The 13,696-nt window shown below is 60.3% G+C and overlaps 2 protein-coding genes across 3 annotated transcripts; one reads left to right on the top strand and one right to left on the bottom strand.

The window, feature by feature from the left end:
* Window positions 1-2,242: 2,242 nt before the first annotated feature.
* LOC133216229 (uncharacterized) lies at window positions 2,243-5,809 on the bottom strand. The gene is made up of 13 exons (XM_061360782.1): window positions 5,409-5,809; window positions 5,151-5,310; window positions 4,830-5,000; window positions 4,664-4,755; window positions 4,425-4,582; window positions 4,245-4,348; window positions 3,939-4,163; window positions 3,725-3,810; window positions 3,493-3,629; window positions 3,316-3,405; window positions 2,978-3,186; window positions 2,661-2,867; window positions 2,243-2,573 (listed from the first exon to the last, which is right to left on the bottom strand). Exons 1-13 carry the CDS (start codon window positions 5,792-5,794, stop codon window positions 2,286-2,288), a joined length of 2,313 nt encoding a protein of 770 aa, XP_061216766.1. The 5' UTR covers window positions 5,795-5,809; the 3' UTR covers window positions 2,243-2,285.
* Window positions 5,810-8,418: 2,609 nt separating this feature from the next.
* Window positions 8,419-12,626, top strand: TRAPPC3 (trafficking protein particle complex subunit 3). 2 transcript variants are annotated; one of them, XM_061360783.1, is made up of 6 exons: window positions 8,451-8,517; window positions 9,979-10,026; window positions 11,021-11,118; window positions 11,339-11,438; window positions 11,697-11,879; window positions 12,293-12,626. In XM_061360783.1, exons 1-6 carry the CDS (start codon window positions 8,476-8,478, stop codon window positions 12,410-12,412), a joined length of 591 nt encoding a protein of 196 aa, XP_061216767.1. In that variant the 5' UTR covers window positions 8,451-8,475; the 3' UTR covers window positions 12,413-12,626. The 2 variants fall into 2 exon arrangements, with proteins under 2 accessions (XP_061216768.1, XP_061216767.1); XM_061360784.1 differs by lacking the exon at window positions 9,979-10,026 and having other exon boundaries at window positions 8,419-8,517.
* Window positions 12,627-13,696: the final 1,070 nt, after the last annotated feature.

Genomic DNA, 13,696 nt, shown 5'->3' on the forward strand with positions numbered 1-13,696 from the left:
GCAGAATGGGGAACCCAATGCCTTGCCCCAAGGGTGTTGGGAGGTGGCTTCAAAAGCCTTTTGCCACGGTCCTGTGGGTCCCAGCGGGGCGGGCGAGGGGTCTGGCACAGCACCACCCAAAAGGACAAACCTCGTGACACCCTGGCACAGCTCGGCGTTGGGTACAGCCATGCTTATGGTCCTTCACACCATGGGGCCAGCCTGGAGCTGGGGGCACGGTGAGGCAGGGGCACCCATGGGTGCACAGGGCTATGCTCCGCCGATGCTCCTGGTGCGGGCAGCGATGCGGATGGCTCCCGGCTGCCAATGCCAGCCCGAGTCGATGGGCTTATACAAGCAGGAGAGCCCGGATCGATCGCTCTGCTGCACACTCTGCTGCACCAGGGCTCCTGGGGCCGCCCCCCCCGGTCCCTGCAGCGCTGGGAGGGAGCAGCCGCCCGCCCCGCAGTGATGGAAAATCCGATGAGCTCATGACGAGCACATTGCCCAGCCCCAGCAGCTGCATGCCCGGAGCTCCCCGTGCTCCTCAGCCCCTCGGCGTGGGGTGGAACAGCTCCCGCAGGCCGGCCCTCAGAGAGGGATGCATGCAAGGGGCTGGGGAGCAGCCATGGCTCTAGCCCCTCTGCATGCCCAGAGCCTTGCCCTGATGCTGCTTGCAGGGAGCCAACGGGGTGCCAAGCACCGCAGAATCAATGAACACTTACAGTTATGGCTTGGCCAGCGGGAGCAGGCCCTGCAGGAGGCTGGGTGCAAACAGGGATGAGGATGGCAAACAAACCCCACCGGCATCACTGGACTGCATGGATATCCTCCTAATCCCACCCGCTTCCCACCCCTCTGCCCCACATCTCCCTCCTCCAGCCCCAGGACTTTGCCCCCATCCTGCTGCTGTGTGGGGTGGTTTCGGTGCCAATGCCGGTCACCAGTACCATGGCCATGAGGGCTGATGTGAACTCCAGCAGACCCCCACTACCCATGGGGCAGTGACGCAGGAGGAGCCCAGGGGTGCGGGTGTCCCCGCATCCTGCCCTGGAGCACACTGCTGCCGTACCAGCCTGTCTCTGGCGGTGTGCTGGGTTAGCCACCAGCCTGGAGCATCTTGCCACGGGGCCAGCATTGCAGCCAGCCACAAAGCCCCAGTGCTGCAGGACGGTCCCTGTGGGCGCAGGTGACAAATGGGCCAGCGATGGGCTGAGCCCTGCCCTGCCTTGCCGCAGCCTTTCCCAGCTCTGTAATTATCCCAAGCTGCAGCTGTAATTAGTGTCCTGATGTCATGGTATCAGGCCTGGGCAGTCCCACCAGCTCCCTGCCAGCCCCACCTTGGCCTCTGGCCCCATGCTTGAAGATCCCAGCCCCCCAAAACCATCCCAAGGAGCTCCAGCCCTGTCCTGGCTACCAGTGCTCCCCACCATTGCTGCTGGACCCCCATCCCATCCTGTCCTGCAGCACCGGAGGGCTGGATCTGGCCCTCTAGGAGCTCCCACTGCTGCATCTCCGCTCCCTCCATGCTGCCAGCATCCTGCCTGCTCCTCCTGGGGACAGATCCTGCCTGCAACCAGTCCCGAGTGAGCCCCCAAGGGGAGGTGAAGGCAGCTTCACCAGTGCCCCCCTCTCAGCACAGGGAATGTGCTGGAGCAGCCCTGGCAGCTATAAATAGAGTGGGAAGCACAGGCGTGTGCTGGATGGAGCACACATGTGGGTCTGAGTGGCTGCTGCCCTATGGCCGGTGTGGGGCACAGGCAGGGTGTGGGGCAGGAGGGTAAGATCCCTGTTGTTCTGTTGCAGGGAGGCACCCAGCCCTGCTCCCCACGGCACACAGACACCAGCACCCAGGGCTGCCCTTCCCCATGGATGATGAGGGGCTGGAGCACCTCCATATGGAGCCAGGCTGAGAACACTGGGGCTGTTCAGGCTGGAGAAGAGAGGCTGATGGAGACCGCAGAGCAGCTTCCAGTGTCTGAAGGGGGCTGCAAGGATGGTGGAGGGGGACCCTTCATCAGGGACTGTAGTGATAGGACAAGGGGTGATGGGTTCAGACTGAAACAGGGGAAGCTCAGATTGGAGATAAGGAAGAAGTTCTTTACTGTGAGGGTGCTGAGGCACTGGGTGCCCAGAGAGGTTGTGAATGCTCCATCCCTGGCAGTGTTCAAGGCCAGGCTGGTCAGAGCCTTGGGTGACTCGGGCCAGTGTGAGGTGTCCGTGCCCATGGCAGTGGGTTGGAACCGGGTGACCTTGAGCTCCTTTCCAACCCAAACCCCTCTGTGCCTCCATGGCTGTCCCCACCCCTAGCACTCACGCAGGGGCCGGGCTGCACCGGTGACAGTGAACTGGGCACTCAGCACCTCCGAGGGCACCCGCAGCTGCTGCCCCGGCTGCTGCCCACCAGCGAAGAGGGTGAAGGAGCCGGGCTCGAGGCGCCAGCCCTGTGCCCACACAGCGCGCTGCTCCGCCAGCACCCGCAGCGCCAGCTTGGTGTCCCGGCCCGCCCGCACGGCCACGCGCTGGAAAGCCACCAGCTGCCAGCGCGGCACGGGCACGGACGGCTGCTCCCACCGCAGGTACAGCTGCACCACCTAACCAGAGCCATGGGGTCAGCGCCAGCGGGACCCCCTGCATCCGGACCCCCTCCAGCCGCATCCGTGCGGAGCGGCCGTGCTCACCTCCTCGCCATCCCGCTGCCCCGTGTTCTCCAGCACCACGGACACGGAGAGGTTGGCACAGATGGGCAGCACCGGGGGGATCAGCGCCAGGTCCCGGTAGCGGAAGGTGGTGTAGGACAACCCATAACCGAAGGGGTAAAGAGGGGGCTCCTGCCCGTAGTACCGGTATGTCCGTCCCTCCATGGTGTAGTTCTCCATCGGTGGCACCTGCAGGACGTGGCGATGGTGCAGCAGGGCATGGTCAAGCATCAGCCCTTCATCCCATGGCCCCCAGCCACTGCGATAGGGAAGGGCTATGGGTGCTGCCCTGCCCCTACCTGGTGCATGCCCGCGGGCCATGTGGCCGGCAGCCTGGCAGCGGGGTTGGCCCCAGCCTCCCCCAGCAGCACCCTGGCGATGGCGAGGCCGGCGGCCTGGGCAGGGAAGAAGCAGGCCAGGATGGCCCCCACGGCCTCGTGTGCCTGCGCCCAGCTCACGTCCAGGGGCCCCGCGTTGAACAGCAGCAGGATCAGAGGGCGCCCGGCGGCTGCAGGGAGATGGGTGTCACCAAGAGCCCCACATGGGTGCTGCTTGGACGGACCTGGGGTCCCCGCACCACAGCCCGTCACCACCCCCCGGTCCCTCTTCACAAAGCAGAGCCGCATTGAGCCCCTACCTGCCTGCACTGCGTCCTGCAGCAGCTCCAGCTGGTGGCCTGGCAAGGACAGGTCACTCCGGTCCCTTGCCTCCGTCTCCACATCCGTCCCTGCGTGGGGACAGCCAAGGGACAGCCCCTTAACCCCACCCGGGGCAGGGCAGAGGGGCACTGCCTGAGGGGGGGGCTGGCTCCTACCTGTCCCCAGGCACACCACCACCACATCGGCGGCCCCCGCGGCCCCCACCACCTCTGCCCGTGAGTAGCGCTGGCACCGCGGCTCTTGGCATCCCGCTGCAAAGCTGACGTTCACCGGCAGCGTCTGCAGCCCCCTCCTGGGCCAGGGCAGAGCGCAGGATGGTGGCACCGCGGGGACCCCCCCCCGCCCCGTGCCCAGTGCAGGGTGCACGGCAGCGCCGCGCTGTCTCACCGCGGGGTGTAGATGTACCCCGGCTCCGGCACCGGAGCGTAGTCCCCAAACAGCACCCGGGGGTTGTCAGCGAAGGGACCCACGACCTGCAAGGCAGAGGGGTGAGGGTGAGCACTGCAGCCTGCGCAGCGCTCCCTGCCTGCGTGCCCGGCGGATGGAGCCAGAGCCCCACGGTGACCGCATCCCCCTGCCCGCCGCTGTGCTCGGTGCTCACCGCAAGGCGCTTGCCAGGCAGGTCCTGGGCCCGGAGGGGCAGCGTCCCCCGGGAGTTCTTGAGCAGCACAAAGCTCTTGAGGGCAGCTTCCAGCGAGAGGTTTCGGTGCTCGGGGCTCTGCACGACGCTCAGGTCCAGGGCGCTGTAGGGGTTCATGGCCGGGGGGTCGAACTCCCCCAGCCGCATCCGGGTGTAGAAGAGGGGCCGGACCCGGTCACGCAGCATCTGTGAAGACCCCAACACCAAAACCGTGGCTGTGCTCGGGGGGGGACAGCCCTGGCTCCTGTGCTCCCAGCCCCAGCTCACCTGCAGCGTGATGTTCCCCATGGCCAGAGCCTGTGGGATGCGCATGAAGACGTTGTTCCTCACGCCATAGGACAGCTCCAGGTTGCAGCCAGCGTTCATTGATGCTGCCGTGCCAGTGAGAAGGGAAATCACCCATCATGGCTGCGCGGTGCCCGGGGCCCCCCTGTCCCGTGAGCTCACCGACCGCCGTCTCCAGGAAGGTGCGTGTGTAGTGGTGCCCCAGCATGATGAGCTCCAGGGCCCCCTCATCGCTCACTACATAGCCCTCGAACCCCCACTCGCCACGCAGGATGTCCGTCAGCAGCTTCTTGTTGGCGCAGGCAGGAACGCCGTTGATCCTGTTGGAGAGGGGATGCGGCAGCAGGGACAGGCAGGCACCACCACCCCTTGGGCTCTGCGGCCGCCACCATGCTCGGTACCTGTTGTAGCTGCACATGAAGCTGTAGGAGCCAGCACGCACGCACGCCTGGAACTGGGGCAGGAAGGTGGTGCGCAAGTCCCGCTCCAGCACCTGCAGGCACCACGGTGGAGCGGGGTCAGTGCCGGGGGGAGCCGCTCGCCATCCCCTGGCTCCGCTGCCCTCACCTTGGCATCGAAGCTGAGCCTGGACACGGGGATGTTCTCGGGGCCCCCGTGCACGCTGAAGTGCTTGCAGCCAGCGCTGGCCTTGATGTAGCGGGGGTGCGGGCCCTGCAGCCCCTGCACGAAGCTGCGGGCCAGCTCCCCGCTCAGGAACGGGTCCTCCCCATAGGTCTCCTGGTTGAGGTGCAGGCAGGTCATGGCCATGCCCACGAGCCCCACACACCACCACCACCACCCCATGGAGCTGCTGTCACCCTCTGGCTGGACAGACATGGTCCAGGGTGGCCCGAGCCCTGCGGTCCCCACACCCTGCTGTGCTGGCACCTGGTTCCTGCCCCACAGCGGGTGCCTCATGATGTTCAGGACAGGGCTGAAGCAGCTGAGCCCTGTGTGGTCCCCGTAGCGGCCAGCGGCGGCGAAGGCGTTGTGCTTGGCTCTCACCTCGGTGGCAGTGGCGTTGGCCACCCGGTAGATGAGCTCCGGGCTGCGGGGAGAGCGCGGGGGCACCTCACGGGGCTGTGTTCGGGGATGGATCCCCAGGGGCCCCATCCCAAGGGGGTCCCGGTGCCCCGATGCCAGCACCTGAAGGCAGCAGCGAGCCCCAGTGCCTGGGGGAAGGCCGTGGCCCAGCCGGGTGCCTCCCCATCGCCGCGCAGACACTCGGTGTTCCAGTTATAGGGCGCGATTCCCAGCCTCGGGATGGGGGGCGCGGGGCCGTTCCCCAGCGCACCCCCCCTCGCTACCTGCAGCACCAGCTCGCTGGGGCTCAGCCGGCCCAGGAGGTCGTCGAGGCGGCGGTGCCAGGGCAGCGCCGGGTCCTGGAAGGGAAAGGGGAATGGGAAAGGCTCCGCTCGGCCCGGCCGGGCGCACAGCACCGCGCACAGCAGCGCGGCGGCGGCCCGGAGCCCCGCCAGCCCCGCTGCAGCCGCTCCAGGGCCGGGCGCAGGGGAAGCGGCTCTGCGCGGCATGGCCCGGCTCGGATCCCGGGATCAGCCCGGCCGAGCCCACGGGCGATGGGCGCGCCGGGGCGGAGCGGGGCGCGCTGCACCTCGGTCCCGTGCGCACCGGATGGGGCGGAGCGCGGCGGGACGGGACGGGACGGGGGGTCCCGGGGTGCTGCTGGGCTCCGGCCGCTTCCCCCCGAACGAACGGGAGTCCCGGCCGGGGGCACCGGAGCACGGGGCTCCGAGCAGCCAGGTCGAGGTGTTTTGGTGCCCACGCTCCCCCGAGCACCTCCCGGCGCGGGCACGTCGGTGAGTGGGAAACGGGAGAGCTGCCCGGTGCGGCCACACCGGCTCCCGGTTGTGCCACTGCTGCTCCAGTCCCAGCCCTGAGCAGTGATGGGATGGGGTTCATCAGACACCGCGCTTTAACGAGAGCCGCAGCCTGCGATGCTGGTGCGCGACCCACAGTGCCCGCTCACCTCACCACGGTGGGACACTGCCAGGGACCCACACGGTCACCAGGGACGTGGTACCTCCAGCAGCCACAGTGGCCGTGGTCACACTCATGGTGCCTGGAGGCCAAAGCTTCTGGTCCTCCTGACCATGCCACCACGTCCCACCCCTGCAGCCTGCGGACACAGCACAGGGCCGGGTGGTGGCTCCGGCACGGGCACACCAGCAGGGATGTGGCTGGGCCTGGCACATGTCCCAGCCAGCAAGGGCCAGCAGGGCATCACCAGGAGCAGCACATGGCAATGTCTGCTCTGTGGCTTTCCCACTGTGATAGACATATAGGAGAATATTGGCTTTCACAGCTGTGGGTGTTGCTATGCTGGTGTAATCATGTGATGAGCAATGCAATACCAGGAACTAAATCGTTCATTTGGCGAGGTGACATTTAACGAACAAAGTGGGAAAACCAACGGTGGAACTCGCCCAGAACCCACCAGTTAAGGTCACCTCGAGGAACAGTTCTGACTTCATCCCAGGAGCCACCTCAGAGCCCCACTCAGAGAAACAGCTCATGCTCTAAGAAGGCAGGATAAGGGAGGGAAAATGTAAATTAGTTCTAGGAATATGTAAATGAGATCATGAATATGTATGTGTCTGACACAATGATGAAGGTATATAAACTTGCATTAGAGTGGTAATTGGCACACCTCTGGCTACGGTCACTCACCCAGTGCTGTTGCTTTTGTTTCATCGGCTTTGTCCCTCTCTAAAACCCTGACACCTCAGTCAGAGTGAGCTGGTTTCTCAGCACACAGCAGGCTTTGGCTTGGCACTGGGCAGCCCTGTGTCTCCATGTGGGTTTGGTGGCCACCCACCTCAAGAGGCTCATGCCCACCTCCAGCATCACATCCGTAGCACTGGACACTGTGTCTTGCCACCCCCTGGACATAGCTCCCCAGCTGGGAGGTGCACAGCAGGCAAGAGAAGAGCACAAAAGATCCCTCTGCCCACCAGCACAGTGGTGGGACCAGGACCAGGAGCACAGCAGCACTTCCAGGCTGCTCCCTGTGCTTTAGGGCTGGGAGATGGGGCAGCACAGAGACCTCATCGTCTTGCTGGCACCGTGACCTACTCCTGCGAGGGACGGAGGCGATGCTGGCAGCTCCCCAGCCTGGGTGAGGCTGGTACCAGGCCGAGGGGCTCGCAGCCCAGTGAGCACAGGCTGCGCCGTTCCAGGGATGCAGCCATGTAAGGCAATGCCAGCAGGGCGGCTGTGTCCGTGGGGAGCCCCGCCGGCCCCTGCGCTCCCGGCACCGCTGCTCCGTGGTGACGGGAAGGGATCTCCCAGCTGCTGGATTCCTGAGCAGGGTCCGGCTTCCTCTGCGCCGGGAGCAGAGCCTGCATCACCCGGAGCCACCCTGGGGCACAGCGCAGTGACAGTGCCTGCACTGAAGACGTACCCAGAGAAGTACCTAAGTGCAGGCAGTGAGTGCCTGCGGGCAGAGGCCAGTGCTCGGGCAGCTGCGAGGCTCAGGACTAGCTCGGATGTCCCAGCAGTTACTGCAGCGCGCCCAGGGCCAGCTCCAGCCGCCCCGGGGGACCCCGGTTTGTGCCTAACACCGGGGCCAGGGTGGGACGAGCAGAGGCAAGACCCGGAGAAGCTTCCCCACGGACAGGCCCTTGCTCTGGCAGCGGCCCCTTCTGCGAGAGGCGACCCATCCAGCGGAAACCCCTCGGAGCGCCGCCACCGGGGCCGGGGCACCCCGGCAGCCGCCGTCCAGGGACCGGACACAGCGGCCACCGCAGGCACCACCCCCAGCAGGCACCGGGGGAAGTGAGGCCCGCGGAAGCTGCTCCGGCCGGAACAACCGGAGGGTCCCGATTTCGATCCCGGTCCCGGTCCCGGTCCCCATCCCGATCCCGATCCCGGTCCCCATCCCCATCCCTATCCCGATCCCGATCCCGATCCCGATCCCGATCCCGATCCCGATCCCGATCCCGATCCCGATCCCGGTCCCGGCAGCAGAGGGACCGAGCCGGTGTTCGGAGTCGCCCCCTGGCGGCGCGCGCCCCACCCCAGCGCGTAGTCAGGTGACCCTCCCTGCACGCCGGGATTTGTAGGCTGCCGTCGGTCACGCGGGGCCGCGGTGCACTCTGGGAGTTGTAGTCCGGCGGCGGAACTACGGGTTCCGGCGTGCCCCGCGGCGCGCAGCGGCAGGCGGCGGCGCTGGGCCGGGTGCGGAGCGGGCAGGATGTCGCGCCAGGCCGGCCGCGGCACCGAGAGCAAGAAAATGGTAACCGGAGGGGCCGGGCGGGCCCCGGAGGGACCCCGGTGGTGACCGGAGGGGCCTGGCGGGCCCGGGGCAGAGCGGGGTGTGGGGGAGCCCGGAGGGGGCGGAGGCCCGGCCCGGCTGCCAGGCCCAGGCCTGCAGTAGCGCCCGGCTGTGCCCTCCCGCTGCCGCTGGGCCGCGCTGCCCGCTCGGGTGGCGGAGAGGGCTCGGCGGGCCCTGCCCTCCCCCAGAGCCCGTTACCGGAGGGCCGGTGCGGTCACGATACGGTTCCGGCTGCGTCTCTCTCGCTTTTCCCTTCCCCAAGCCCGCTCGGTGTTCCCGGCGCGGCTGAGGCGCGGTGGGAGGGATGGAGAACGAGCCCGCAGAGCCGGGGCCTCATTGCGGGTCAGAGCAGACCGAATTCGGTCATTTTTGGTGCAATATGGATGGTTGAAAGCAGGGAATAAACCGTAACGTCCGGGTTTGCCCCCTCTTCGGCCGTGCGGGTCAGGCGGCTGCCTGCTCAGCGCCACAAGGGGTTCCCATTATAGGGGTTCAGCTCCTTCGATGCAGTGACTTTTATTGAAGGAATCGGTGGTGTTCTATTAATCCGACATTTTCTGTAGGCACAGAACAGTTATATAGTGTTGAGCCTCTGCACTAATCTGAAACATGAAATAACATAAAGAACGGAGCATGTCTCAGGCACTTCGATGCCATTAGAGGGATTGAAAATGAAGAGTTCGGTTGCAAATACAAAATGAGAAGTTTGCCTTGTTATAACCTAGTTATAACCCATGTTATATTGGGGTTTGAAGTTACCCCAATAGCAGCATCGCTGTGGCCAACACCAGGTCGCTGCGGGGCTCATAACAGTAGGTGAAGGCATCGTGGCTTTACCCAGTAAATGCCAGCATCTTGGACTGGTAACAGCTGGATTTCCTTCATGCATTCACCCCTTCTCTTCCCAGCTGCCAAGCCCCATCTCTACTAAAAATGACCGAAATCCTTAAACCCAGCATAACCTTTTCTGCATGTTTGTTAAATTCTCTGCCCAACGTCTGACTCTGCCAGTTGAGCTCTAGGAGATTTCCGCCTTGTCAGGCCCTCCTGAGCCATGGGAGCTCCCCAGCCTTTTCCTCTCCAGGGCAAAAGCAGGGTTGTAAGTAAAAAAAACCCCAAAAGAATCCATTCTTTAGCTCTAGAATGGGGCAAAAGAAGCAGGGAGCACAACTGGTGCTTTTTGGATGCTCGGAGCCTTTTGGCTACTAATTGCTGTTGTCCTCATGAATTACAGTGACAAGGTGGAATTCCCGGTGTCTTCTAACCTGATTTCTACTTGTTGAATGTTTGGGAGTGATTCTTCCTTCTGTTTGCCTTGGCTTTGTGTAAACTTGTTTAGAATGAAGTGTGATCAGTGTTGTCACTTAACTCTGTTGTCTCTTTTCCCTTCCTTTCTGCCTGCCTGCTGCTTTCATTCTGTAGTATTGGTATTTGCCATTCATTTCACCTTCTGCATCTATGCATCTCATGGTAGGTGATAGGCTTTTAATCTGAGATTAGACTAATGGGTCTGCATGCTAAAACTGAAAGCAGAAATAAAGTATGATGGTTCCTTTGTTCTGTGAGAAGCTAAAGCCCCTTGCAGCTCTTTGTTTTGCAGCTTTCAACGACTTTGTTAGTCACTGGTGTGGCTTAATGGCTCCACTTGGACAGAGATGGGTGAAGGTGGTGGCTGGGAGAGGAGACCCCTTCCCTGGCCACTGTGCAAAGAAAACCCAAGTAACTTTGATCTTAGCCAGGCACAGAGAGTAAATACACGCCGTGGATCTGCTGAGCTGATCCGAAGCCATCCTTGCTGTTCCTCTTCTAGGTCTGAGGAGCTGATTTTAGTGTATAAAGCAAATTATGTGCCTAGAGGAGTTCCAAGGGACCAGATGAGTCTTGGCTCTTTTCTTGGTAGCAGAATGCAGTAATTCCATGAATGGATGAACGTTTCTTGTCCTGTTCAAGGACCAAAATTGGAGCCTAACAAATGTTGCCCATTTGCAGCACGTGTATGAGCGCAGGCAGCAGTTAGAGCCAGTTCCAGTGCAGGTTTAGCCACCTGGGAGTGCCGGTAGCACCAAATGACCTGGAGGTGTCACTCCAGTTATCTGTGGGCTCCCTCGTTAAAGCACAGTGGTGCTAATGGGTGTCTCAGAGTGGCCAGAGTGTGAGCAGCTCCTGGTTTGCCTCTGCAGGTCAGATTCCAGACACTTTAATGGGAAATGCTGTGTGCATGGAGAGAGGGAGGGAAAGCACGCAGTCGTTGCTAGTCAAAGAGGATTTCTCTCTCCAAGGAAACCGAGGTCGCCTTGCCAAAATGCAGACGGGGATCTCTCCTTATTAAGCAGCAAATTCCTTTGAGACAGCAGGTTTCTGTTCCCCCTCTCCAGGCCAGCGGAAGCGGCGCTGGACACAGATGCAGCAGCGCTCAGTCAGGTTTCCCTTTGACTTGTGCTAAATCCCTTTTGCCTCTGTCTAGAACTCGGAGCTCTTCACGCTGACGTACGGCGCCCTGGTCACCCAGCTGTGCAAGGACTACGAGAACGACGAGGATGTCAACAAGCAGCTGGACAAAATGTAAGTGGGTCTGCTGCAGCAGAGCCTTGTAGAGCTCAGGATCACAGCAGGAACGTCTTGATGTGCTGCTCTGCGAGTAAAAACCCGGCAGATCAAACGTTATTTAATGCTGATATTCCTCAGATGGAATTTTTTCCTCCACAGCCTTCTTTTATAAATGGTTGTCTTTCTAAAGCTGTGCTCTGCCCACTCTACCTGTTCCTCTTTGGTGCATTCACAGGGGTTACAACATAGGTGTTCGGCTAATAGAAGACTTCCTGGCCAGGTCCAATGTTGGAAGATGCCATGATTTCCGTGAAACTGCAGATGTGATTGCAAAGGTGATTGTCAAAGCGTGGCTTTGTCAGGTGTGCTCCTGGTTTTGCATGTGAGGATAGGGTATTTGCTATTCCCAGAACTTTGCTGAGAGTTTGACTGAGAATCTAGGCAGGAAAGAGAATCAGATCCCAGACTAGTGCTGACTGGTAGGAACTGGGAGAAATGGGTGGTGTTTTCAAAACCCTTTAGTAATTTTATAAAGATCAAAGCTGTGCTATTGCTTCATGGGATGTGTTCTTGTTCATACTCTGACATAACAGATAGCATTTAAAATGTACCTGGGCATCACTCCGAGCATCACCAACTGGAGTCCTGGAGGCGATGAGTTCTCCCTCATCTTGGAAAACAACCCCTTGGTGGACTTTGTTGAGCTCCCTGACAACCACTCATCGCTCATCTATTCCAACTTGCTGTGTGGAGTGCTGCGAGGTGCCCTGGAAATGGTGAGCTAAGGTCTCTTTTCCAGTGAGATAGATGGATAGCTGAGGTACCAGCAGGTACTTCGATATCTAGTCTGTGTTCATGACTGCCATGTTTGCTTTGGGCTTGAAACTGATTCCCAAGAGAAGAGCAGAGCCACAGGGGTGCTCGGCTGCTGTTACATGTGGCAGCTCTTAGTCCAGAGCCCCTTCATCTCACAGCCCAAGTCCAAGCACTAGTATCTCCTTGAATTTTGTAGGAGGTATGTTGCTGAGGAAAGGTGCCCACTGTCCACCATGTAGGCCACAATGTACAAGGAGAATGTGATCTTAGAGCTGTGTTGCATGTCTTGTCCTCACAGTCCTTAAGCTGGTGTGTCATGATCAGGTGGTGTTGCAAGGGGGTTAACAGCTCCTTTTCCTCTTCCATCCCCTAGGTCCAGATGGCTGTGGATGTCAAGTTTGTCCAGGACACACTGAAGGGTGACAGTGTCACAGAAATAAGGATGAAATTCATCAGGCGGATTGAAGACAATCTTCCAGCTGGTGAAGAGTGAACGAGAGCCCAGGCTCCCTTTGGGACTGGAGGGGACCAGCTGGTTTTGGCCATTAGCTTTCATCGCAGATCTGTAGGGATCTAGTGCCCCTGTACATTCAGACTGACTCACTGACTGTTTAAGATGTTATTATATTCTTCTACTGCTCCTTCCATTTCCTGTAGAAGACGATTGTCTGGTGGCTTTAGATTTCACAGGTTCATTCTGAGGCTTTTTTCATAAGGTGATGTCTTTCGTATTCCCCTGGGGACTCTTTCTACACTCAGTTTCTAAGTGTGACATTAGGTTGTGCTCAAAGTCCACAAAAGCTCCAGTCTATTCAAATCTGAATCCATGTTTTTATGACCAGAATTGGAGTCCACTGATTTACTGTTAAATGCTGTCCTTAAGAAGAGGTGTTTAAAATTCAGCCTGAGATAAGTGCATAGTATTGCTGTCAAATTAACTGGCCTCCTGCAGTTAATGCAGCTACTGGTAAAACACAAGCTTGATGCAAAGGGGTGATGCAGGAGAGCTGTTTTGGGGCTGGCATTTGTCAGAGAGCAGTGGCATCATGCAGTCCTGGCAGATTCATGTGGCCTTTCTGCAGCTTCTCTTCCTCCAGCAGACTCATGATCCCCTCTTGGAAGGGGATGACCATTAAATTGCAACAGGGGTAAGCTTTTCATAGGAGAAAAGGAATCCAGAAATGCCAGCAGTGTTCCCAGCCAGGGGCAAGGCCACAGGATGAAAACCAAAACTCGGGCTAAAGGCTTGGAAGTTCGTTCACCAGCAAGCCGAGCCTGTTCTGCTGTTAGGGTGTACAAACACTGCAGTGTGGAGGGGGTGCTGGGCTGTATGCTCACAGATGTTCAGGCTGCAACAGAATTTCCTGTGTTCCTTGAATTGGCAAGCGAGGCCAGGCTGTAGCACCCGCTGTTGTGTCAGATACACGCACCACGTGCCGTTAGGTATTGGAAAATCAACTTCCTCTGCCAGAAACTGCAGTCAGCCATTCCATTCTCAAAGCACTTTACATAGCATGAAGGCACAGATCCACAGAGGAGCTTGAAGTTGATAGCTCTTCCCCACGGCCACAGGAGCTGGCAGCTCCAGCACCTTTGTACATTTATGCCTGAGTGTAAGGTGCAAGAGAGCGCTGCTGCTGTTGGTTCAGGTTCTTTGAATGGGCATTGGATCATCTGGACACTGCACAGCTTGCCTGGTCCCTTATTTTGTCCAAAGGAGTCCCTTTGGTGTCAGGGTTTGGATGTCCTGAGTGATGGGTCCTGTGAAGGGGCAGCA

Source organism: Neopsephotus bourkii, unplaced genomic scaffold (genome assembly GCF_033783945.1).
Source record: "Neopsephotus bourkii isolate Nb327-2 ecotype Australia unplaced genomic scaffold, CSIRO-AGI_Nbou_v1 NB_1036, whole genome shotgun sequence".
Taxonomy (NCBI): Eukaryota; Metazoa; Chordata; class Aves; order Psittaciformes; family Psittacidae; genus Neopsephotus; species Neopsephotus bourkii.

Excerpts from the sequence above, each read along its gene's own strand:
- TRAPPC3 (XM_061360783.1), top strand. The coding sequence starts at position 8,476 with ATGTCGCGCCAGGCCGGCCGCGGCACCGAGAGCAAGAAAATG. Across the intron at positions 11,119-11,338 it reads AACAAGCAGCTGGACAAAAT|GGGTTACAACATAGGTGTTC; the intron begins GTAAGTGGGTCT and ends GTGCATTCACAG. Across the intron at positions 11,880-12,292 it reads TGCGAGGTGCCCTGGAAATG|GTCCAGATGGCTGTGGATGT; the intron begins GTGAGCTAAGGT and ends TCCATCCCCTAG.
- LOC133216229 (XM_061360782.1), bottom strand. The coding sequence starts at position 5,794 with ATGCCGCGCAGAGCCGCTTCCCCTGCGCCCGGCCCTGGAGCGGCTGCA. Across the intron at positions 5,001-5,150 it reads CGCTGTGGGGCAGGAACCAG|GAGACCTATGGGGAGGACCC; the intron begins GTGCCAGCACAG and ends CACCTCAACCAG. Across the intron at positions 4,349-4,424 it reads CTTCCTGGAGACGGCGGTCG|CATCAATGAACGCTGGCTGC; the intron begins GTGAGCTCACGG and ends CTGGCACGGCAG.